Source organism: Microtus ochrogaster, linkage group LG8 (assembly GCF_000317375.1).
Source record: "Microtus ochrogaster isolate Prairie Vole_2 linkage group LG8, MicOch1.0, whole genome shotgun sequence".
In the NCBI taxonomy this organism is placed as follows: Eukaryota; Metazoa; Chordata; class Mammalia; order Rodentia; family Cricetidae; genus Microtus; species Microtus ochrogaster.
In genome coordinates this window covers 25,813,273-25,837,860 of record NC_022033.1, presented here as the reverse complement: position 1 = coordinate 25,837,860, position 24,588 = coordinate 25,813,273, and the positions used below count along the sequence as shown (strand labels likewise).

At 47.6% G+C, this 24,588-nt stretch overlaps 1 protein-coding gene across 2 annotated transcripts in view; it reads right to left on the bottom strand.

Annotated features, from left to right (window-relative positions):
- Positions 1-6,632: 6,632 nt before the first annotated feature.
- Positions 6,633-24,588, bottom strand: part of Tm9sf4 (transmembrane 9 superfamily member 4) — a 41,675-nt gene continuing 23,719 nt past the window's right edge. For both annotated transcript variants that reach the window (XM_005363220.2, XM_005363221.3), the window contains exons 7-18: positions 23,941-24,059; positions 23,728-23,839; positions 22,834-22,904; positions 20,395-20,527; positions 19,434-19,515; positions 19,261-19,336; positions 17,466-17,549; positions 14,957-15,132; positions 14,363-14,426; positions 12,361-12,480; positions 11,528-11,617; positions 6,633-8,589 (exon numbers count right to left, since the gene is read on the bottom strand). In XM_005363220.2, coding sequence (XP_005363277.1) covers positions 8,440-8,589; positions 11,528-11,617; positions 12,361-12,480; positions 14,363-14,426; positions 14,957-15,132; positions 17,466-17,549; positions 19,261-19,336; positions 19,434-19,515; positions 20,395-20,527; positions 22,834-22,904; positions 23,728-23,839; positions 23,941-24,059 — 1,277 coding nt within the window. In that variant the 3' untranslated portion in view covers positions 6,633-8,439. The remainder of the gene's footprint in view (positions 8,590-11,527; positions 11,618-12,360; positions 12,481-14,362; positions 14,427-14,956; positions 15,133-17,465; positions 17,550-19,260; positions 19,337-19,433; positions 19,516-20,394; positions 20,528-22,833; positions 22,905-23,727; positions 23,840-23,940; positions 24,060-24,588) is intronic.

Sequence of the window (24,588 nt, the reverse complement as noted above, 5' to 3'; positions counted from 1 at the left end):
GGATGCAGATCAGTGTGAGCCCTTGGTAACCTAGCTTCTGTGAGGCACTGGTTCCATCCCAGCAATGCAAATAAATACGAACAAAATGTAAGTCTGGAGAAGGGAAGGGACATTTTGGCAGGGCCGATAGCATAAGTGGACAGACACTAATGTATGTAAATGCAGTCTGTTGAACACAACTGCCTGCTGGGGATGTGTAGAGCCAGGTGAGATGCCAGGCAAAGCTTTATTCTGTGGATAGCAGCGAGGAGTGTCAGGTGTGGTTTGGAGGAGGCGTGGCTCACAGGGAACTAGAGAGGACCGTGCCGCTCCAGATCCCCAGTATCTTCGGTTGGCCTTATCTGCCTCTCCAGTTTGTAGCTCTTCTTGGAAGCCTCCAACATTCCCACAGTAATCTTCTGTGTAGGCCTGTCTGTCGTGGAACTCACTCTGTAGACCATGGTGGCCTTGAACTCATAGAACTCTGCTGCCTCTGCCTCCTGAGAACTAGGATTAAAGAGGCGCACCACCAGCTTGAGTGGTGGTGGCATTGTAGGGACTGGCATGTCATGGGATTTGCTTGATTTGAGCCTGTTGATTGTCAGGTCCACTCTGGCTCCTGCCTAATTTGGGGCCGAGCTGCCTGTGCCCTCTCCAGTTCCCGGATGGTGGCACTAAAGTGAAACAGGTGCTTTACCTATTACACAGTCTGTCTACTAGGCTTCCCTCACACTGCTCAGCCCTGTGCCCTGCCCTTGTGGAGTGTGAGCCTTACCCACACAAGGAGCTCTTGCTTCTAGCATGTTTGTTTGTTTACACTTTTTTTTGTTTTTGTTTGTTTTGTTTTTTGTTTTTCGAGACAGGGTTTCTCTGTGGTTTTGGAGCCTGTCCTGGAACTAGCTCTGTAGACCAGGCTGGTCTCGAACTCACAGAGATCCGCCTGCCTCTGCCTCGCGAGTGCTGGGATTAAAGGCGTGCGCCCCCCCCACCGCCCGGCTACACTTTTTTTTTTTTAAGACAGGGTTTCACTGTGTAGTCCTGGCTGTCCTGGTACTCACAGAGATCCACCTCCTGAGGGTTGAGATTAAGGGTGTGCAACACGACTGTCTGGCTGTTTACCCACACATCTTAACACCCTCTCTGTTAGGGTCCCTGCCCTCAGCTCTTACAGAATAGCTACTGTGTATTGGGAGTCTACATGGCTACAGTACCTACAGTGGCTCTCTTTACCTGAGTCAGCCCATGTCTTTCTGTTCCAAACCCTCTTGGGGCTTGGATCTTACACGACAAAAGCAAGCTGGCTCTACACAGCCCACAAGACCCTGAAGACCTGAGCTTGGCTCTCCCCGCCTTCAGACAGCCTTCCAGCCACAAGTCTCCAAACCTGAGTTTTGCCATTCTTCTCTAGATATTTGCATGGCTAGTTTATTGCTGCACTAAGGTTTCCTGATGTGGGATTCCCCTCTGTATGTTGTGAATATGCTTTATTACTGGTGGTTACTAAAGAAGCTGTTTCGGGCCTATGGCAGGGCAGAATAAAGCCAGGTGGGAAATCCAAACAGATATAGAGAGAAAGTAGATGGAGTCAAGGCGCTATCATGTAGCTGCTGAAGGAGACAGATGCCCTGGAGCCTGTAAACTACGAGCCTCGTGGTAAAATACCAAATAAAAGGAATGGGTTAATTTAAGATGTAAGAGCTAGCTAACAAGAAGCCTGAGCTAATAGGCCAAGCAGTGTTTTAATTTAGTTTCTGTGTGATTATTCCGGTCTGGGTGGCTGGGAAACAAATGAGCAGTCTCTTGTCACAGTGTCTGTCCCAGCATCAGTGTGCACATCTGAAAAAGAATTTCCCCTCTTCAGTGAAACCATTCTGTACCCATGTAGTACCCACTTCCTCTTATTTGGAGGTTCACCCCACCTAAGGCTCTTCTGCATTCTCTCTTTCTTTGTTTGCTTTTTTAAAAAGTTGAGACAGGAGCCGGGCGGTGGTGGCGCATGCCTTTAATCCCAGCACTCGGGAGGCAGAGGCAGGCGGATCTCTGTGAGTTCGAGACCAGCCTGGTCTACAAGAGCTAGTTCCAGGACAGGCTCCAAAACCACAGAGAAACCCTGTCTCGAAAAAACCAAAAAAAAAAAAAAAAAGTTGAGACAGGGTCTCTCTGTGTAGCCCTGGCTATGCTGGAACTCACTTTGTAGACCAGGCTGGCCTCAAACTCACAAAGATCAGCCTCTTTTCCTGGGTGCTGGGATTAAAGGAGTGCACCACCACCACACAACTATTATAGTACATTGTTAAACAGCTACTTCCCGGGGACTCTCGGGGACTTCTTCGCTGCTGTCTCTCCTCACCTGGAATAAATCAGGCTTGGCACAGTTGTGAACTCGGTGGTTATACATGGAGGGGCTTCCAGATGGGCAAAGGGAAAATAGATCACTTGAGCCAGAGGGCCATGGACAAGACATGGACTCATTGAAGACACTTCAGGGTTCAATCTCTTCAGGGATAGGAACTCTCCAGGCAGCCTGGGAACTGGAGCAATAAATACCCATGGGCCCATTCCCAACCCATACTGCAGAGATAGCTGTGAGTTTATAGGTTCCAAAGCACAAGGAAGGAGCCCAGTTTTCCTTACCTCATCTTGGGTGTCTACCCTGTTCTTTTGACCTAGAAATAAAACTTTTGACAAATTACTTTCAATCTGAGAAAAACCTGCCCCTAAACTATGGCAATTGCTCATAATCAGCAACTGCCTTGATTATAGTCCAAGGGACTTTGATATTTTCCTTCAAAGATACTATTTCAGTACAAAAATTCGAGGAAGTACCATGTCAGCTTGCCCCTTGCTCAGTAGCACAACCATTGATTGGAGTCTGAATGTGGACTCCCCACCAGTGGCCCCAACAGAGCTGACTCAAGTGTGGGGTGATGGTGCAGGGGGTGTGGGAACCTTGGGTAGTGGTGTAAGATGTGGGTTGCAGGTGAGCTGTGGTCCAGTGGGCACCAGCTAGGAGGTCCTTCCTGCCCTCTATCATTCCCTGTGTGTCCTCGGGTGTCTTCACAGCCCTCAGCCAATTTTCTGTTCCAAACGAGAAACTGGGAATTCCTTAGTGGGAAGACAGTGTCCCTTGAGGGCAGTGTTTCTCAATCTGTGGGTCATGACCCTTTAGGGATCGAATGACCTTTTTACAGGAGTTGCCTAAGACTATTGGAAAACACAGATATTTACATTATGATTCATAACAGTAACAAAATTATAGTTATAAAGTAGCGACGAAAATGATCTTATGGTTGGGGGTTACCACAAGCTGAGGAACTGTATTACAGGGTCACAGCTCAGGAAGGTTGAGAACCACTGATTTAGAGGGTCCCTTCTCCACATGCACCTCCAGCCTTCCAAGAGACTGACTCAGTGACAGTGCTGTTGGAGGTATCTAACAGGTCTGACACACAGTAGGCTTCTTCCTTACATGAGTCTGCTTAGGTAAGACAGGCTTGGGACTGTTTAGTTTATCAGCTCACTCATGTCTTCAAGGACTGGGACCTTATCCTGTCTGCCATCCTTCATGCTGATTTCGCTCTCTGTCTGGGGCCCAGGCGGGAGGGAGGGAGGGAGGGAGGGAGGGAGAGAGAGAGAGAGAGAGAGAGCGCGCGCGCCTCTGTGCTTTCCCGCAGTAGTTCACTGGCTGGAACTGGGTCCTGCTCTGGAGTTTGTGACTGGCAGAGGGAAAGACAGCACTGGGGTTGCTCAAAGTAAGCATGGGGAGGTGGCTGTCTGCAAGTAGCTACTACCTAGTTCTCTTGGGACCCTTCAGGGAGCACTTGTACTGTGGTGGCCCTCAGAGCTAAAGGGTGCTGACTTCTAGAACATTCCTTAAATCAAGTCACTAGTCTACCAAACTAAACAGGCAAGTAGTGTCTTTTATGTATTTATTTAAAGATTTGATGTGTGTGAGTGTCTTGCTTGCATTCATGTATGCGTACCATATGCATTTTTGGTGCCCACAGAAATTAGAATTAGAGTTGCAGATGAGCCACCAGTGTGTGCTGGAAAGAGAACCTGGCCCCTCTGCCAGAGCAGCCAGTAAGAAATAACTGTTTGCCATGCAGAGGACTCTCACTCAGCCCCTCAGAGTCCCTGTGGGCTTAGATGAAAAGGGAACTGCAGAGACTTGTCTTCGGCCAAGGCCAGAGCAGGCTATCTGCCTAGCTGACACAACCAGAAAAGAACAAAACAGGAGCTGGCAAAGTGGCTCAGTGGGCAGGGACACTCGCCACCAAGCCTAATGGCCCGAATTCGAGCCACAGAACCTACATCCAGGTAGAGAGAACTAAAGACTCTCTCCAAGTTATTCTTGGATCTCCACGTGTGTCATAGTGTATGTACACACAGACATTAGACAAGTCTTAAAGGATGTATCTTTTAGGCCGGTCATGATGGTATAGGCCTTTAATCCCAGCACTCAGGAGACAGATGGCAGATCTCTGTGAGCTTGAAGCTAACCCAGTCTTCCTGGGGTGAGTGAATGTCATGAGTTGAAGAGACCAAGCTGACAGTGAAGAAATCATGGTTGCGGCTCTCTGACTCTGTCAAACATTTTCAGAAAGTACCGACACTGAGGACGGCTTCAGGGGGTCTCTGAGCACTCAGAATACAATTGAGACCACATTTGTGAGGAGATGCCTGAAACCAGGTAAGAAACACTCAGGAAGGGCTAGGCATGTGTGCTGTCCCCCAGGAGACAGTGTCTATCCCACCAGGCATCATAGGGTACCCAGCGTACCAGGAAGGTACCCCTGTATAGCCAACTATCACCAGTAGAAAGAGCTCGTGTGGATTTGCAAATAAAACATCTTGTGAGCCCAGAGAAAAACAGTTTCCAAATACATAAACTGTCCCAGAGCAAATCTCAGAAGATTTACAGGATTATATCTAAGACCCCATCAGATAAAAATGTTCAATGTATGGCATCTTAGCTGGGCCACTGGAGTATGCTAGTAATTTCAAGACTCAGGAGGGAGAAGCAAGAGGACAAAAAGTTTCAGGTTCACCTAGGGTACACAGCAAATTCAAGGCCAGTCTGATCTGTGTGAGATTCTATCTCAACAAAGCAAAACATTATGTATAATATATATACACACATACATATACAGACATAAATATACATACACACATGTCAAGCACTAGAAGTATAGCTTAGTGGTGGAGTGGTTGCTTTAAGGAGTTGTTTGCTGGTAACTAACACACACACACAGAAGCCAGACTTGGTGACTCAGGAAGATCATGAGTTCAAGGTTATCCCCAGCTAAGTAACAACTTTGAGGGCCCGAGGGCCAGCCTAGGCTACATAAGACCTTGAAGCATTATCCCCAGCTAAGTAACAACTTTGAGGGCCAGCCTAGGCTACATAAGACCTTGAAGCAAAAACAAAACAACAAAAAAACTCCAAAACATAACCACAATGTTTGAGATCTAATCCAATTATCAAGTCTACAGTTGCAGTCAGGGATTCCAGAACAGCTGATCTGAACAGTATCATTGCCAGGCTGACCTGACTCCATCCCAAAACACAGGAGACACATTCTTTTCCAGTGTATGTGACCTTTTAAGGAGAGACTGTATGTGTGGCCATACACAGCTTTGAACTGCAACAGAAATTATAAATCAGCAACAAGTGGGCGCTGGAGAGATGGCTTAGTGAAAAGTACTGACTGCTCTTTCAGAGGACTCAGGTTCGACTTCCAGCACCCACACAGTGGCTCATGATGACCTGTAACTCCAGTTCTAGAACATGCAATGCTCTCTTCTAGCCTCTGCAGGTGGATATGGTGACATGCAGGCAAAATGCTCCCATAATAACACTTAAACATAAGAAAAGCAACAAAAAGACACTCCAAATGAATGTCCATGGGAAGGGAAACACAATATTGCTAAGATTCCCAAATGATCTGAATTTAAGACAATCTGCACTGAAAGACAAGTTTTTTTTTGTTTTTTTTTTTCGTAGAAATCAAGAGGACAGTTCATATGGAGATAGATGCAAAAGGCTGGGCTCAAGAATTACTTGAAAAGGAAGGATCTAGCTTAGCTCAGCTTTAGAACACTTGTCTGGCACGCACAAAGCTCAGGCTGGGGCCAGGGAGAGGTCAGAGGGCAAAGGTCCTAATGTGCAAGTAAGTCTGATGACCTAAGTCCAACTCCCAAAGTCCATGTTAAAAAACAAACAAATAAGAAGCTGGGCGGTGTTGGCGCACGCCTTTAATCCCAGCACTCGGGAGGCAGAGACAGGCAGATCTCTGTGAGTTCGCAGCCAGCCTGGTCTACAAGAGCTAGTTCCAGGACAGGAACCAAAGCCACAGAGAAACCCTGTCTCGAAAAAAAAAAAAAAAAAAAAGAAAGCATCCTATCTGACACAGAGTGAAGCAACTTGGAAATTTCAAACCAGCTTTCAACGTTATCTGAGTCCATAGTTATTCGCCACTTCCTGCTAATCCAGAGGGGCAAAGGCCTGCAATTCCACATGGAGGGGTGAACAGAAGAGGCTGGCTTGCAGCAGGCACAAACAGCCGAATACTAGAGAACATGGATGGGAGACTGAGCTTCAAAAACAGCTACTCAACCCATTAGGCGAAACTCTTCAATAAGTTGAGACATAACAGGACAATGGCATTTTTATTTACAATTGGACCAGAAAAAGGCATACAGGCATAATTTTTTTTAATTAAAAATAATGACAATGATTTAAAAAGTCAGAAAAATTGACAATGTTTGAACCCCCACCCCCAAATGAGAGCCTTAGAGGGAAAATGCAAGATTTGAACAAATGACTTCCCATTACTTTCTACTCTTTGGGCTCCTTTTTCTCCAGCCTGACTCTTGGTGGAAGCCACTTGGTGCTGTGGAGTCACCGTGAGGCAAGACCGAGAGGTTCACTGATTTGACAGATGATGGTGGCAGGTCCCCAGGAGGTTCACTGATTTGACAGATGATGGTGGCAGGTCCCCAGGAGGTTCACTGATTTGACAGATGATGGTGGCAGGTCCCCAGGAGGCTGGGGCAGTGAGGGGCAGGGTGTGTTCCTAGCATAAGCAGCATCCTGAGCTTTGTCTCCCAGCACGGTCCCAAAGGACTTGAGCAAGGGTGAGTGGCTGTTATTGACCCCTGCACCCAGGGTGGGTTTGGTCTCTTGCTACTTAAGAGCAATCTCTGTGGCTTGCACAGGGATCACAGGGGCTGGGGTGGAGGAGCTAGGCCAGGTACGTGAGCCTCCTTCCAACTTGGGGATACTGACTTCTTGCCTATTCCTAGGAACTGGAAAAGGAGCAATCCAACTTACCTTCCATCTTCCTTCTCAGAGAAGTTTTCTGGGTGTCCCCAAAAGAACTTGCATGGGAGGAAGAGGGGATGGGTTTGGCTGAAAGAACTAAGTATAAATGCTGAGGTCAGGAACCATGAGGAGAGAGTGCCTCTCCCTGGCCATCTCAAGGAAGAGATGTGAGAACTTGACCTCAAAGCGAGGGAAGAGGAGGTCCACCATCAGCCTTCAGGTGGTGCTCCCTGAGGAAAGGACTGGGAGCAATCTTGAGGGGTGAGCACCCTAGTGGCTTTAGCCACTTCTTCCCAGACACACATATGGGTGCTTGGCTCTGGAAATCCTTAGCCCTGACCCAGGGCTTCTTGGCACGAGAACAGTTCACTGTAGATCTCATCTCTTCCTTGGTGGCCAGCAAACTCTGGCTGCTTTGATGATGAGAATCCTGCTGTCCTAGGGAACCAGGACATGTCCTTGTAGTAATCATGGCTGGGGCTTGTTCCCAGTCATATGATAACCAAAGGCCTGGTTGGAAGCCCTGTTTGGGCGGCAGAGGGCAGGCTGGGGAAGAGAATGAAAGGGGGGCCAGCAGGGGTTGGTTGGCACTGAGGCTACTGTCCAGGCTGGAACTGTGCTGTGTCGTGGCTTCAGTGGTAAGGATGGGCAACGAAGAGGCTTGGAGCCCTCACCACAGCCCCGGCGTTCCTTCTTCCAGTTAGTGGTAGGGTGGCCAACAGCTCTGGGGAGCTGATGGGGACAGTGACCAAAACCCCACATTTATCCATCCTGGACCTGTTTAAAACAAAAACAAAACAAAACCAACCCAAAAACCCAAACCCAAAACAAAACAAAAAACAAAAACAAACAAAAAAATAAAACCTGAATTAACAGGTCAGAAAACTCCTGCTGAAGGCGACTCTTGGGTGAAGAAAACCCACAGGAAAATGTATCCTACAGACTGGAATAAGATGAAGGGAATGCATGGGTTACAGGCCCTCCTGCCCCCATGCAGCCTGGGGATCTAGGAACACTGTGCCAGGAGTTACATTCCAAATGAGCAGGAGCTATTTTATTTGTGTGCCTGCAGTTCCCTACGCAGGGTGGCTTCCTGTCTGAGGATGGAGTGGGCCTAGCGTTGGTCCACCCACTCAGTCTATCTTCACAGCAGCATAGATCTTGCGGACAAACATGTAGGCTGCATAGAAGCCGATGGTCCCTGTGAGCAGCCAGAAGGACAGGACCATGAGGGCGGTGTAGCCAAAGTAGAGGAGAGAAGGGATGAACTCGACGATGTCCAGCTGGGGTGATGGCAGAGAAAAGAGGGATTGATGTTTAATACCAGGAAGCTATGAGCTATGACAAACTGTTAACACCCACCCTGTGTTGGCTAGTTTTATGTCAACTTGACACAAGCTATAGTCATCTGAAAGGAGGGAAGCTCAGTTGAGAAAATGCCTCCATAAGACCTAGCTGTAGGGTACCTCTCTAAGGCCTCTGCATCAGCTCCTGCCTCCTGGTTCCTGCCCTGTTTGAGTTCCTGTCCTGACTTCCTTTATTGACAGGACTATGATGCTGAAGCGTAAGTCAAATAAATCCCTTTCTCCCCAAGTTGCTTTTGGTCATAGTGTTTCACTACAACAGATTAGTAACTAGGATATGCGCCTGCACCCCCGCCCCATCTTGTAAAATTGACACCTGGCAAGGTAAAAGGGCTCACAGTGCAGACTAAGTTCCAACTATACCAGGGCAGAGTACTGGCTTGGACCTCATGACCTTAGGGGTCAGGGGAAGAACTCTATAGGTTGGAATGGACATAACTGCCTCATTTCCTGGTCTACTGTCCCAAAGCAGCACCACAATATTCCTGGACAGCTAGAGCAACATCAGAGTCAAGAGGTGGGAAATGTGTGGAGGTTCCCACTGCTCCCAGGTTAAGGGTTACGGACCTTGAGAATGCTTGGCAAATCTCTAACAGCTCACAATGCTTTTTCTCTTGGAGTACACTGGCCTCTTGTGACTGAGGTAGAGGTGGAAGGGACTGGTGGTGTGATGTCTGCTGGTGGACGAGAATACGGCCCACCTGACACCTTGGTATGTGCCCAGTGCACCAGGTCCCGAAGGGCGGGGGGGGGTCTGTTCTAGGGCTAATGGGCAGATACACACCACAAAATGTGACAAGCCCAGAAGAAAACAATAAAGAAAAATAAAATCAAAGAAATAAAATATAGGTCCCTTTCTGAGATCTTCTAAGTCTAAAGGGTGAAGACTACATTTATAGGCTCCAGGTCCCTGCCATCTCTCATGTATACAAGTGTGTGCGAGTGTGCATGTGGGTATGTGTGTGTGCGTGTGTGTGTGTGTGTGTGTCTGCAGGTGGAGTAAAGGGGGTAGGAGAGGAAAGGAACAGGACAGTGGTCAAACCAGGAAGGGAATGGGCAAAAAGAAAGGGCTGACTGGGTCCCAAGTTCAGACCTGATAGGGTCTGAAGTTAGACTCCAACTTCCTAAGTTGTGCACTACATCAGGCAAAGGGTTCTTTCTGCTTACGTCAGTTTCAGTTAGGTTTTGGTTACTTGACAGTCACAAAGGTTCTGACTTAAACAGGCTGCGGAGATGGGAGGAGTCTAGGAATAAGGCTAAGATACAAGGTGCACACGGCAGGCTGAGGTGTGAGCCTGAGACTGTTGTAATGACAGGAGCTGTCCAGTTAGAGAATGGACTGATCCTGGATGAGCTTCAGCAGGATCAGCAAACCTTGTCTGCAGGACTGACGGTATCTGTATTCCATCCTCAGTTTTATATTATGTGGTTTACTCAACTGCCACTGCAGTGGGAAAGCAGCCAGAGACATGGGGATGAATGTACATGGCTGTGTTCCAATCAAATATTCTTTCAAGAGGAGACTACTGGCCTGTGAACCTCTGCTGCCCCTGAGGCAGGTGTGGCCATCTGCCAGGACTGTAGAAGCAGCACGGGGGGAGCACTGCATTAGATTATCTGGGAAGTCCTCTCTCCAGAATCTGGGATTTTGGGGAAACGTAGGCATTCTGAGTTCACCTACTAGACCCGCAGCTCTTACTTTGCAAATAAGACCTGGTTGCAGGCCCTTGGGCTTTAGAGACCTTAAGTAAAGCATGCAAAATCCTTCAGTGTTGGAGGTGAGGTACCCACCAAGCCTCCCTAAATGTCTCTAACTGGCCCATCTGGTTTGCGCCCTAGTTGCTAAGCCAGACTCTTGTTGATTATCAGCCCACGCTTAACCTGTGTGAGCTCATGTAGCAAGCCTGGTCCTGGCTCATTTTCTCCTCACTAGGCATAAGCAAGGAGTAATTGGGTGAAGAAAAGGGGGCCCCAGAGACACGATGGCTGAGGTCCTAGATGTGGCTTTCATAGGGTGTGTAAATAGTCTACCTTGATCTTTCTGTGTACACTCTGGGTGTGAGGCCAGAGGTCAACACTGGGTGTGCCTCTCACTCACTTTCCACTTTATTTCTGACATAGGGCCTCTCAAAACCTGGACCTCACTTGACTAGGTTGGCTGCCCACGAGCTCCAGGGAACCTGTCTCCGCCTCCTCAGCACCGTGTCTACAGAGTGCATGTTGCTGTTCTCGGTTGTTTATGTGGGCTCTGGGGTATCAAACTCAGGTCCTCATGCTTGCACAGAAGCACCCCTGACATTTTCTCTCTACGCATTTCTTTCAGCAGCTTCCTCCTTCAACCTTAAGACTGCTGGCCCACACAGACCTCCTACCAGCCATCCTTCCCCTGTGGTATAGCCATAACACACAGAGATCCCGGGTTGACCGTGACAGTAGACCCCACCTGTTCCCAGCTTTCCTGTACTTGTCTCTGTCCTTTCTTCATTACCTCACCACTTCTACCCATAGGACTCAAGTCACATGGGTCATGGCAGAAATGATCTTGCTACATACATACCTCAGGCTGTATGTAGCCTGTATGAACTTCAACCCCCACTCAGCCACCCAGAGCTGAGGTTACAGGACGTATTGCCTTTCTGTTCCAAGTATCTCACAAGTTTCCGCACACAGCACTATCACTGTTATTCAGACTGAAGGCTTGTTTCCCAAACACAGAACACGGCTCTAAATGGCTCTGGTCATTCCCACTTTGGGTATGAAAGCACAATCCAGACACTTGGCTTCCTTTCAACAGTCTCCTCCTCCCCAACCATCCTGCCCCAGAGTGGGTTAAGGGGGATCTCAAGGAGGGTGGTACCTTGTTAACAAAATAAAAGATGGCATAGACCAGGACGTAGAATGCAGACCCCCCTGAGACCAGGAAATTCCTCCACCACCAGCGGTAATCCTACATCAAAGAGAGCAAAGAGAGCAATGGTCACCGTAGGCTCCAGGCCATCTTTCCACAGATCTCATGATCAACAGAGGGACTGAAGACTCTGGGTAAGAAGAGTCACATTTGACTGGGCAGTGGTGGCCTTTAATCCCAGCACTTGGGAGGCAGAGGCAGGCTGATCTCTGAGTTCAAGGCTGGCCTGATCCACAGAGTGAGTTTCAGGACAGCCAGGGTTACACAGAGAAACCTTGTCTTAAGAACCAAAAAAAAGGATGAAGTCCCATATCTGAATTCATTTCTAAAAAACACAGAATTGCCCACTAAAATGGGTAAATTTTACTGCTTATAAATCATAAGCTTTTCAAAGATCAATAGAAAAAAACAATAACAAATAACTTTGCTTGAGCAAATGCTTCTCATGGCTTAGGGTCATTTAGTCAGTGGTGGTGAGCCGCATAACAGTCTCCCAGTGGAAGAGCTGGCTTTCAGCTCAGGCTGGTAGGAGCTCTGGGCTGGCCTACCCTTCTGCCCACAGGGGAGACAGGCCAACAGTCTGCACCTGCTAACTGGAGAGTTGGTCCCTGGAGTGGATGGGTGTCGACAAATCACAGCCATGCAGAGAGGTGGGTACCATCAATTCCAGTGTAGAGGAAAACAGCTTGGGCAGGGGAATCAAGACAGCTCGAGGTACTCACATGGGATATCCACCCTCTGCAGTCCCACCCCACCCCCGCCTACTGGTCTACTCCCCTCACCTCTGCACATAGCTGGAAGTATACCATGACGATGCTGATTTGTGAACAGGACACTACCAGGATGATGAAAACGAGGAACAGGAACCCGAAGAGGTAATAGAACTGGTTCTCCCAGATTGCCTGTGGACACCAGAGATGGTCTCGGTGACCTGCTGCTCAGCAGCCACTCCTCTCACAACAGCTCAACTAGGGCTCCTCAGGGAGGGCTTGTGGCACAGATGACTAATGTTTGCGTGGACTCCAGACTAAACCTGCCAGCATGTAAGGTAATTCCTACCCCAATCAAAATTATACAGCAGTCACTACCACTGAGGAGTGCACCTCATGCCAGGTGCATGCTGTACCCACCAGCTTTATCACTACACACAGATCTGCATGACCTTGGCATTTAAAAAAATACTTTTTTTTTGAAAAAACTTTTTCATACAATATATTTTGATGTTTTCCTTCTCTCTCAATTCCTCTCGGATGCTCCCCACCCAATTATATGTTCTTTTTGTCTCTCTTTAAGAATAAATAAAAACAGCTGGGCAGTGGTGGTGCATGCCTTTATCCCAGCATTTGGGAGGTAGAGGCAGGTAGATCTCTATGAGTTTGAGGCCATAGCGTTACAAAGCAAGTTCCAGGACAGCCAGGGCTATACAGAGAAACCCTTCCTCAAAAAAAACCAAACCAACCAACCAACCAACCAACCAACCAACCAACCAACCAACCAACCAACCAACCAACCAACGAAACAAACAAACAAACACAAAACAAAATTCCTCCAAAACAACAAAAAGACAAAACAAAAACATCGACAACAATAACCAACCTCCCCCAAATATACCTTCCACCCCTGCAACGAAAATCCAAATAAACAAACCAATTGGGGGGGAGGGAAGCCTGAAAAAAGTAAAATGAGACAAAGAATCTACAAAAATAGCATTGAATTTGTTCTGTGTTGACCAACTACTCCTAACCTTGGCTTCTCTTCTATTTTTTTTCAAGACAGGGTTTCTCTGTATAGACCAGGCTGGCTAGAGAGCCATCTGCCTCTGCGCTCCAAATGCTGGGACTAAAGGCTGTACCACCACACTTAACTGGTCCTTGCCTTTCTTTAAAAAAAAAAAAAAAGTCTAAAAATTATTTTGTATGAATGAATGTCTGTACACCACGTGCATGCCTGGTACCCAGAGGCCAGAAGAGGATGTCGTATCCCCTGATACTCGAATTACAGATGATTGTGTATACTATGTGGACGCTGGGAATCAGGTTCTCTGAAAAAGTGGCCAGTGAGGAATTATTGCTGAGCCATCTCTGCAGCTCTAGCTTGACCTTTTATAGACGAGGAAGTCAGAGCACAAGTGATTGGTTAAGGGTCCCAAAATACCAGGAGAGCCCATGGCACGTATTCTGGGGACAGGGCAGCGAGCTCCTCCTCTGTGACCATCCTAGGTAGGCAAGGCTCTTAGCAAGGAAGGAAGGACTACTCTTCTGGAATAGCAGAGACCTGCAGAGTACTGACATGGCACCCTGGGCTGGGCACCGAGTCAGCTGCTTTCATGCTCTGCAGGCCTCCTGCCAGCTTTCATGCTGGTACTTCTAGCAGGAGTGCTCACCAACATGGCAGCAGCATGTTCTGAATGCCAAGTCTGTTTCCATTTGTTCCAGTCTCACAGTGATGCTGACAGCTGGGGAGCCTTCTATGTGCCTGAAGTCTTGGGTAGCACTGGCCGGTGAAGAGGGTGAGGGACCCAGGAATGGAAGCAGATGCAACAGCGCTATCACTAACGGTTGTAAATGACTGCATCACTTGAAGCAGCTTCCATGTGCTAAGCCCTTTCCAGGCATCAGCCCCTCATGTACAACATGTCTCTATTACTGCTCACAACTGTCCTGACAGTCAGGACCATTATTGAATTTAAGGGCGAAGAAAGGGGCTCCTGCAATTTCACAGAAGCAAGAAGCAGTGAGGGTGGCAAGGCTGCATGTAGAGAGGTGGGGAGCCGGTGGTACTCACACTGAAGATGAAGAACAGCTCAATGAACATGGCGCCGAAGGGCAGGATCCCAGCCATGAGGATGCTGCAACAGAGAACAATGTTGATAGTGCCCAGACCCCAGCTATAGGTAAGCCCATGCCCCTTCTGAGCATCAGTACAGAGAATGCCTACATAGTGGCAGTTCTTTCAGTTCATAGATGGGAACTCAGAATGGTGGGTGACCTGCCCAAGGTTCAGGCTCTCATCATTTTTTATTTTTTTAATACAACTATTCCACATGGCCTTTTGGTTTTGGGATATTGGGGATTGAACCTAGGGTAGTATGCAACTTAGGTAAGTAAGTGTTCTGCCACTGAGCCATATCCCCAGCTTTTCTACCTCTGCTTCTCTGACCTAGTTTTTAGGCAGACATTAAGTCTGTAGCACCTTTCCTTCATTGTAGCGTGAGGCTGCGCTTGCAGGTCAGTCACTAGTGCACTTGCTGATGGTGCAGGTGACCTCAGCACCCTTCTGGGAAGGTAGGCTCCTCATGTTCTCCTAAGGAGATGCCTTAGGAGAGGACTGGGTCTTGCCCACCCCAGAAGTCCCCTGTTTACCTCTGCCAAGACTCACCCCACAAATCGATTCATGTACCACCGTTGTTCAGGGATCTGCCGGGGAATCTGGTTTGTGCGTACAGGGTTGTCATATGGCTGCTTGCGGAAGCCGAAGTAGTAGCCCAAGTAGACAAGGGGCAAGGAGATCCCGAACCACATACACAGCAAAGCCACCATGGTGGGAAATGGAACCTGTGGACACAGTGCTGTGAGGCCCCCATAGGCCCTGACACCTAGAACAGAAGCCATGCAAGTGGTGGTAGTGGAAATGGGCAGCTCTGGGCTCCAGGGGAGGAGAAGCCACATGCGCAGCAGGGCCATTGTGGTGGGGAAGGTCCGGCAGACTTTTCCGCCCCAGGGCTCCTGGCCTGAATCTCTCGAGGCCAAGAATTTCCTGTGGGGAGAGCAAAGTGTAGATGGGGCTGTGTGAGCTTCCAGTGAAGAGGGAACCTCAGCATCCCAGAAGCTCAGCATCCAAGGAGGAAGTGGGAACTGAGAGCTCCAAGGAGCTGTGAAGGGGCCAAAAGGAAAAGACACAACATGAGGCCTGCTGGGTAAATGGAAAAACGGAAAAATCAAAACTCCTCGAGTGTGGTTAAAATGAAACACTGCAATATTCTTCCAAGTGGGGAAAAGCAGAGCATAGGCCTGGAGTTATAAAAGAACTCCATTTTAATAAAATTCATTTTTTAGACAGGCCTCAAGTATCCTAGGTTGGCCTTGAATCTACTGTGTGCCAAGGATGACCTTGAATTTCTGCTCCTCCTGTCTCTATCTCCTGGGGGCTGGGATAACACAGCATGCACTACCACAGTGAGTTCATGAAGAGCTGGGGATGGAACACAGGGTTTCAAGGATGGTAGGCAAGCACTCTCCTGAGCTACATCCTAAGCCCCGAAACTCAATGTTTGTATGCATATGTGTCTGAGAGGCCCACAATAAAAAGCTAACAGCACTTCTGGGGCTGGGGCATGGAGGTTAGACTGAGATTTATCTTCCTCCTCATCTTCTGTATAGTCATTTTCTCTAAGACTTGTGCAAAAAGAAGTGTTTATATTTCCATATACTCCCATATTAAGATGGGAACGTAAAACTGTGCCGCTACTTTAGAAGTCAGTATGAAGTAAAAATAGAACTATAGTGTGATCCAGCTCTAGCACTTGGGAATATACACAAAGGACTCTAAGTCAGCACACCACAGAGCTACTTGCACATCCACATTTATTGCTGCACTAGTCACAATAGCCAGGAAACGGAACTGTACAGAAGATAAAGAAAAGCATAATGATGATTTGCAGGAAATGGATGGAACTAGAAACATTACATTAAAAAAAGCCAGACACTGAAAGACTGCATGTTTTCTCTTATATGCAGAACCTAGACTTAAAATTTTGTGTGTATATTTATATATGTGTATGTGTAACTTGTGAAACTAGAAAGGGGATCACTAGACAGAAGGAAGAGATCTTCAAGGAGGGGGAAATAGGGTAATGGAATACATGTGATAAGAAAGCAGAAGTTGGGAGTTAGTGGGGGAAGGAAGGGGACCAGCCAGAGGGGGGAGGGGACGACAGAAGGGCAGTGGGTGAGGGGAATGAATAAGAACAAAGTATAATGATACATATGTGTGAAGTGCCATAATGGAATGTATTACTTTGTATGCCAACCTAAAAATCAATAAAAAGAGTATGTTAAATGTTTAGAGCAGTATTTATTACAATAAGCACAATTTGTTTGTTATAATTTTTAAATCACATAATCTCATTTTAAACATCTCTGCTGAAGGAAAAAGACTGAAAGAACACCTATCAAAGACCTCTGCAGTGTTGACCTCTGAGTGGCTCTACTGGGGGTGGGGTTATGTTTCATTTCCCACTGTCTCTGTGCTCTCTACAAAGTCTATATGAACACTTCCTTCCCTGCTGGGAAGAAGCAGTCTACACTTGAACCCTATCCAGGGCCCTTATCAGACACCAACTCTCAGCACACTAAGGCTGGGGTGGCAAGTACCTGTCCCACTTCTGCAGACCCGAGAACTGACCAAACGGCCCTCACTCCTATGTGCCCCCAGCCACACAGCCTGAAATTTCATTCAGAGTTTGAGAAGCTGCTGACAACAGCACAGCCTGGGGCTAAAGGGAACTCCACTTGGAGTGGTACTCATAGGAGCTGAGGTGAGCCCTCTGACATTATCCACGCACAACAAGCAGCTCTCACTTAGTTGAGACATGGGGAATTCCCCAACTGGCCCCTGGGATGTGGAAACCTCTTAGAGAAATGAGCTATGGCCAGCTGTTTCTAAGCCTGCAAAAAGGCCAGGGTCAGGGTCAGGGTGCTGGAGATGACAGATGGGCAATGCTGGGGAAACCCCAGTCAACCCTCTGCCCTGACAGCTGGGAACAGAACTTTGGGGACTCAGAAAAGGGAAGAGAAGAAGGGAAGAACAGGAAGTGACCTGAGGGAGGACTGAACACCACAAGCTCTTCTTGCTGGAGAGGGGCGGGATAGTGGGGGAGGGCACTTACTGCTCCTGATGAGTGCTTTCCCCAGATGAAGCAATTCAACACAAAGCAAATGCCGAATACCACACCAGGATACAGTGTCGCCGTCTGTGAGCAAGAAGGACAGGTTGGCGAGCTGATCTAGGGCTCCTACTTTGTCCTTGGGGGATTCACAGACCAGAAGACTAGAGGTTTCAAGCTCTCTGGTCCTTTGGATTTCAGCTGAAGCAGGCAGGCCTCCTGCTCTATAAGACATTTTGTAGAGCCCTGGAACCACTTCTTCCTTGCCCTCATCCCACTTTCTAATTACAGATGGTACTCAACTTAGAAAGGTTCTATTAGGATCTTTTGAATTGGTGATGGACTGATGGTTAAAGGCATTCAGTAGCAACCACACTGCATTTGGCATGTTAGATGCACATTCATCTCAGGACACTATCAACTGAAACAAGGAGCTCCTGCATGCAGCTTTGCGCCTAATCAATGTCTGCAATGTCTGTCTCCCCAACACGCTCCAAATCCTGTCCTTTACTGCGTTCTTATCACACAAACAGCAGCTACTCAAGGAGTATTTGCATCATAAATAAATGAATAACATTATGTCTAGCTCACAACTCCAAACTGCCTAAAATAATGGTTCAGTTTGAATGGCATCTTAAGGATGACAATTGTGGGCTCCACTCGTATCATCTCACTACAGGTTTAGAAGATACCCTGTTTATCCCTCCACTCTACAGTTTATCAACGGTGGAGCAGAGGTGGGAATCTAGACAGCCTGTCTCTAAAACCCAGTCTTGGTCCCCTGTAATGCAATCTTGTCAGTCTCTTGGGCTAGAAGCCAGGCACAGAGAACCAAGGCCGCAGGCTTACACTTGGGTCTCATTCTTCCATACTGGGATTTTGGCATCCAGGTGAGTCACTAAGCACAAGGGCCTTGGGATATCTTGAGCAAACTAGCACTCAAACTTCACTAATTCCTCTTTGGCTCAGTTTCTCCCATCCAACAGCTAGCCACTACTCCGCCAGGTTCTTGTCCCTGGGCCTTCAAGTAGGTCATCAACATCTTGTGGTATGTATAAGAGTACCAGGGGCTAGGTGCTGCAAAGTAGAAGCAACCAGCCCACTGGAGAGATGGAAACAGAGGCTCAGAGGGCTGTTCATGATTACCCATCAAGAAAAGCCAAGTAAAGACTAGGATCTCAGCAATTCCGGAATTTTGGGTGCTGCCTAAAATCTTCAAGGCCCAGTTCAAATGTCAAGATGTCTTTTCCTTTTTATTCTTTTTCATTCTGCTGTGTAGCAGAGAATTCCACACCCTCCTTTCTGGATGAAACTTACAGTCTGGGCACCAGGTCTGATACCAGGCAGAGAAAGAGGAAGGAAGTTCCTGGGAGAACCCCAGACCGGCACCACCCCATTTCTATGGGCCTTTCTACATCCAAGATGTCTCTTCACTCCACTGGTTGGCATGTTGGCTAGCTGTCACACAAGCCTGGCCTCTTTCTCTGGCAGGCAATTCTTTCTAGTCTGTTGGGCATGGTGTCCTCCTGCGATGTTGCTGATCACTCTGAATGTGCTATTCTCTTGCTTGAGCCACTGGACAATGCAAGCTAAAAGTCACCCGAGTTCAATCCCCTTATATAACTTTATAGACAGTGCAGCTGCACCTCTGGAAGATCCTTTTGTAAGCTTGGGAGAGAGAGCCTTCTAGAACTTCTGACTGTGGGTCTAAAAAATCCCCACTGGGGCCTGCCTATGCTCCTAACCATGTGGAACAGTATCCCAGGCCCTACAAATGCTGGAGGAGGAGGACACTTACACAGAAGGCTCCTTTCTTCCACCGGTGGCCTTTTAGAGTTCGGTAGAGACGGCCAGCAGAAAATCCACCAAATACCCTGTTTTAGGAAAAGGCAGAATCCACAAGAAGGGGTCCTGTAAATGGTGTGAAGCAGGCTTGTGCCAGCCCCTGGGAACATTCTTACATACACCTACCCCATGAACATGAAGAGGAAGCAGGCAGTGGTCATGAGAGCTCCTCGGCTGGAGGGTGACAGCATCCCAAGCATGGCCACAACTAGAGGGAAGCAAAGGGCAGAGTCAGGATCAGGGATATGGCACACTCACAGGCTACTACACAAATGAAGCTAGAAGAGATTCCCTTCTTTCTTGGCATTTGTAAGAGCACAGCTCTCTACAGAAAAAGACTGGGCTGTAGCTAGGCTTGGGGGTGGAGAAGCTGCTAGGCCTTGCTGTGTGAATCTAACCATAGCTTCTAGTCCCCAGAGTCCTTGGATGAACCACACAAGAAGGCCAAGAGCATTCTGAATACCTACAAGCTGAATGTAACTTAACTATGAAAGACAGAAGTTAGCCTCTCCGTTTTTTAGACAAGCAAACTGAAGTTTAACAAGATTGAGTGGCTAGCTAGTCATAAAGTTTAAAGTCATGAGGGTGAGATACAAATTTAGGCAGGCTGACTCCACACCTGTCTGTAATTAATATATATTAGCAAGGGTTTTTTTCTATACTAATGAAATAAGTCCTGCTGTATGGTGGCACAAGCAGAAAAAGTTGAGAGTTCATCTTGGCCTGGGCTACATATAAGACCCAGCCTAGAAAGAAAGAAAGATAGACAGATGGGGAAGAGACCTGAGTTAGCTCTGACCCTGATAATGAGTTTGGGCTAGCTGCTTACTCTAAGGGCAGAAGGAAGCTAGCCTCACAGTGCTGATGTGTGCTTCCCTGACCAAGTACTCGGGATGGCTCTATGTGAACAGAGTTGAAATGAAGAGAGGAGAATCACTACCGCCATGCTGGCGCTGCTGCCCAGAATGCTTGGCCTGCTCCGGGGAGATAAGCCTAGCCTTTTGCTCAAGGCACAAAAGGTGGCTATGCCTCAGGATCAGGTTGTGTTCCTCTGACCCCCCATTCCCAGCCCATGTGGTCCACTCACAGATCACGATGAGGATCATGCAGAAGAGCTGAATGCCTGAGCCCAGCAGGGAGCTGAGGATCATGGGGTACTGCGGTGGCCTGAAGACATCACCGTGCACAAGCTTCCACCCCGATTCCTCCATAGTGTCTTCCTGCAGCACAGGGCAGAGAGTGAGCTAGGTTTGTGTGAACAGGGAGGCTCCTGCAGAGAACACCCCCAGAGACCCAGGCTGCTCCATTAAAACCAGCACCATTCCGCCACAGACTTCTTAGAGGAATGCTACGTGGAAAAAAGGAGGTCAAGAACAGAACTCTTGAAGCAGCAGGAAAAAAAAGTCTCCCTAATTCCACAAAACAAGAAAATGGGAAACAATGCAAACACCAGTGTACTGAAATATTAATAGTCTTTGTTGGTGAGTCTAAAGTAACTTATCTTTTCTGATTTTAAATAAAAGATGTATTTACTTGTGTAAACAAATGCTATAAGTCATGGAATTCAAATGAATTTAAAGAAACAAAATGTTTAGTATATGAAAAAAATTAAAAACACAGAAAAGGTCAAGTGCAGTGGTATATGCCTGTAGTGTTAGCACTCAAGAGGGTAAAGCAGAGGATTCAGAGTTCAAGGTCGGCCTGAGCAACGTGACGTTTCCTAGCAAATGTGTTCACTCCCATACACATTTTTCTAGATGGTAGAAAGATCTAAAAAATAAAATGACCTGGCTGGGCGGTGGTGGCGCACGCCTTTAATCCCAGCACTCGGGAAGCAGAGGCAGGCGGATCTACGTGAGTTCGAGGCCAGCCTGGTCTATAAGAGCTAGTTCCAGGACAGGCACCAAAAACTACAGAGAAACCCTGTCTTGAAAATCCAAAAAAAAAAAAAAAAGTGACCTATATATATGTAAGTAATGTTTACACATTAATGTAATAAGATACCATTGTTTTCTTTAGTCTTCTTTCTTTAATCTGTTTATTCATGTACACATATGAATAGCTTTAAATAATAAACATCATATCATGTACCTTGTTATTTTCAAGTGATATATGATTTTATACAATTCTCCATGTTAATCTTTTTTCTTTTTGTATTTTTGAGACAGGGTCTCATTTTGTATGGAGCTCACTCTGTAGACCAGTCTCTGCCTCCTGAAAGCTGAGATTAAGGGGTGTGCCACCACCACCACCAACTCTCCTGTCAATCCTACTAACCATTTTGTTTGGGTGTATATGTTCTTGTGTATGTACATGTGAAGTCAGAGGTCAACCTCAGGCATCAGTTGTCCTCTGCCTCATTTTTTGAGACATGGTCTCTCTCTGGACCTCAGGGAACCATCCATCTGTCTCTGACCCCTTCAGCAGGGTTATAGATGCATGCTGCCATCCCCAGCTGTATGTGGGTACTGAGGATCCAAATTCAGGTCCTTGTGTTTGTGTGGCAAAGCAAGCACTTTTACCAACTAAGCCATTTCCCCAGCCCCACAATTAGCACTACGAAGAAGGAAGGAAGGATGGAAGGAAGGAAAGAAGGAAGGGAAGGAGGGAGGAAGGGAGGGAGGGAGGGAGGTGTGGTGATGTATACCTGTGGTCTAGCATTCAGAGGCTGAGACAGAAGGATCTCCAGTTTAAAAGAGCCCAGGCAATACAATGAGACCCTGTCTTTAAAAAAAAAAAAAAATCTGTGCTATTCATATGTCCCAAAACCACTCTTATGACAGTTGGAATTTTCTTTTTTTGGATCCTTGTTGGCCCAGAACTCTCTCAATATAGATCAGGCTAACCTTGAACTCATAGAGCTCCACCTGCCTCTGCCTCCCAAGAAATAGGCATGAATGACCATGCTGGGCCTTGCTATTTTTGATTCAGGGTCTTGTTATGGACCAAGTCATCTCAAATTAGAGATTCTCCTGTCTCAGCTTACTGAATGCTGGGATCATGGGTATATAATGCTATGCCTGGCTCTAGTTTTAAATTTTTTATGAAAAACCATTTATTTATTTATTTATTTATTTATTTATTTATTTATTTATTTGTGTGTGTGTGTGTGTGTGTGTGTGTGTGTGTGTGTGGGAGCATGTATGTATAATAAAGTGTCAGAGGACACTTTGTGGAAAGTCACTTCTCTTACCTCCACCATATGTGTCCTAGGGATCAAACTCAGGAAGTCAGGGTTGGCTAGCACCCTTAACATTATGTGCCATCTCAAAAGCTCTACTTTAAAATGACAAATTAACTAAGTTTTCTTTCTGTGACTTAGTCCAGATCTACCCATTTGGGTGATTAGGAAATGTTTTTGTCTTTCCTTTTCAATGCCTTTGAGGTTTATTTCTCTCTCTCTCTCTCTCTCTCTCTCTCTCTCTCTCTCTCTCTCTCTCTCTCTCTCATGTGTGCAGGTGGAGAGCCCTAGTGTTAGCTCGTCCTCCCTCTTCCAGTCCATCCCGCCCCAGCCAAGACCTCGTACAATGTCATCCTCCTTGTTGTAGTTGGCGATGTCCTTCCGCAGGGTCCGGATAATAATCATGCTGAGTATGCCTGCAAACGACAGGGTGGAGCGTGAGCACTGCTGACAGAGAGGTCTAGCTCCATGCCCCTTTCCAGCAGGGCCTGGTCATGAGACCACCCAAGTCCCTCCCACACAAGCAGAGCTTCACTCCAGCTGAGAAGGGGGTGTGAAGAGAAAGAAACCTTGGGATGAGAGAGCCGGCTACAGAATGTTGCTTTGTGTCAGGGAGGAGAGTTTACTGGAGAAGTCTATTTGCTGGAAATGCCCTGAATGATGGACTTCCACCCGTGCATCAAGACTCACCTGGGATACTGTCACCTCTCTGTCCCTCAACAGTTCAGGGCACAGCACCGTCACTCTGCCTCCCTCTCTAGGCAGCAGCATGGTGAATGGAAATGGGCCATGAGCCCAAGCTCTCTATGCTGTTAGGCTTAGCCCCTGCGCTGAGAGCTGGAGTTTGTAAAGAAGGGCAGCACCCAGCCCCTGGGGAGGCAGTGGAGAAGCAGGAGCTGCTACTACCTTCGCCTCTCCTAGATGGAAACAAGTGTCCTCATTCTACTTCTGTCCAACATCTTCTCCACCCAGCTTTCTGCCAAGCTTGCTTCACGGCAGAACCATGTTTCTGGGGGTTACTGAATGAATCAGTGGCTGTGCAGACAAACGTATCTGCTCTCTAGCAGCTTACCAGGGCCTCTGCCAATTCCTGTTCACATCTGCACACATGAAGCCTAGCACAGGACGTGGTGACTGACTGCTTCTGATGCACATGACCCTGATAACACCCTAGAAATTCCCCTTAAGTATGTGACACCTCAGACCCTCAGCTCCACCTTCAATACTCAGAGCTCTCACCTGACAGGAAGAAGACCACCACGACAGAGTTAATGATAGAAAACCAGTGGATCTGCACATCACTCATGGTTAGGTAAGTGTCCCATCGAGAGGCCCATTTGATGTCACTTTCCTGGCAGGCAAGAGGAAGCAGAGTCAGGCCTCCTGTTGGTCAGAGAACCCCAGTCCAGAGCAAGCCCTCCTTCCCTGGCCAGAGCAGGCACTCGGTCTCACCTCCCAGTGCACAGAGTAGGTGAAGTACAGCTGATTCTCCTTAGAGGGGTCAATTTCTTGGGGCGAGGAGTTGGTACCCTCAGGTAGGATACATGAACTCTTCTCATCTGTTTTGAGGTCTGTGAGAGACAGAGACCCAGTCTGCTCTCACAGTGTCCAGTGCTATTCCCCCAGGCAGGGCTGTTCTGCAGGCGTCTCAGGGTTGAATGGAGGTTGGGAACACAAGAGGCAACTGACTCCCTGGAGCCCTGGTTTTCCCAAGGGCCTTCAGGAGTAAAAAGGTATATACATGGGGGAGGGAGGGAGAGAAGGATCTGAGTCTAATTCCCTCCATTTCTACATTGAACCCAAACACCCACTCACTCATTCACTGTCCAATCAGGCCCACTCAGCTTGCATCCCTGCGGCTCCCTCCGCTTGCTCACGGACTCAGTCATCTTCATTACTTTAGCAAGCCCGCCAAGCCTACGCCTTCCCCTTTCATTCCCCCATTTGTGTGCTGTCATTCACCGCCTCATCTAGTCAAACAACATACAAACACCAACCATGGGTCAGTGCTGTGTGTGCTGCCAAGAAAAAGACGGAATGGAATCTTCAAGAACCACCGAGGATGTAAGAGACCTTTAAAAAAAATCATGTGTAAATAGC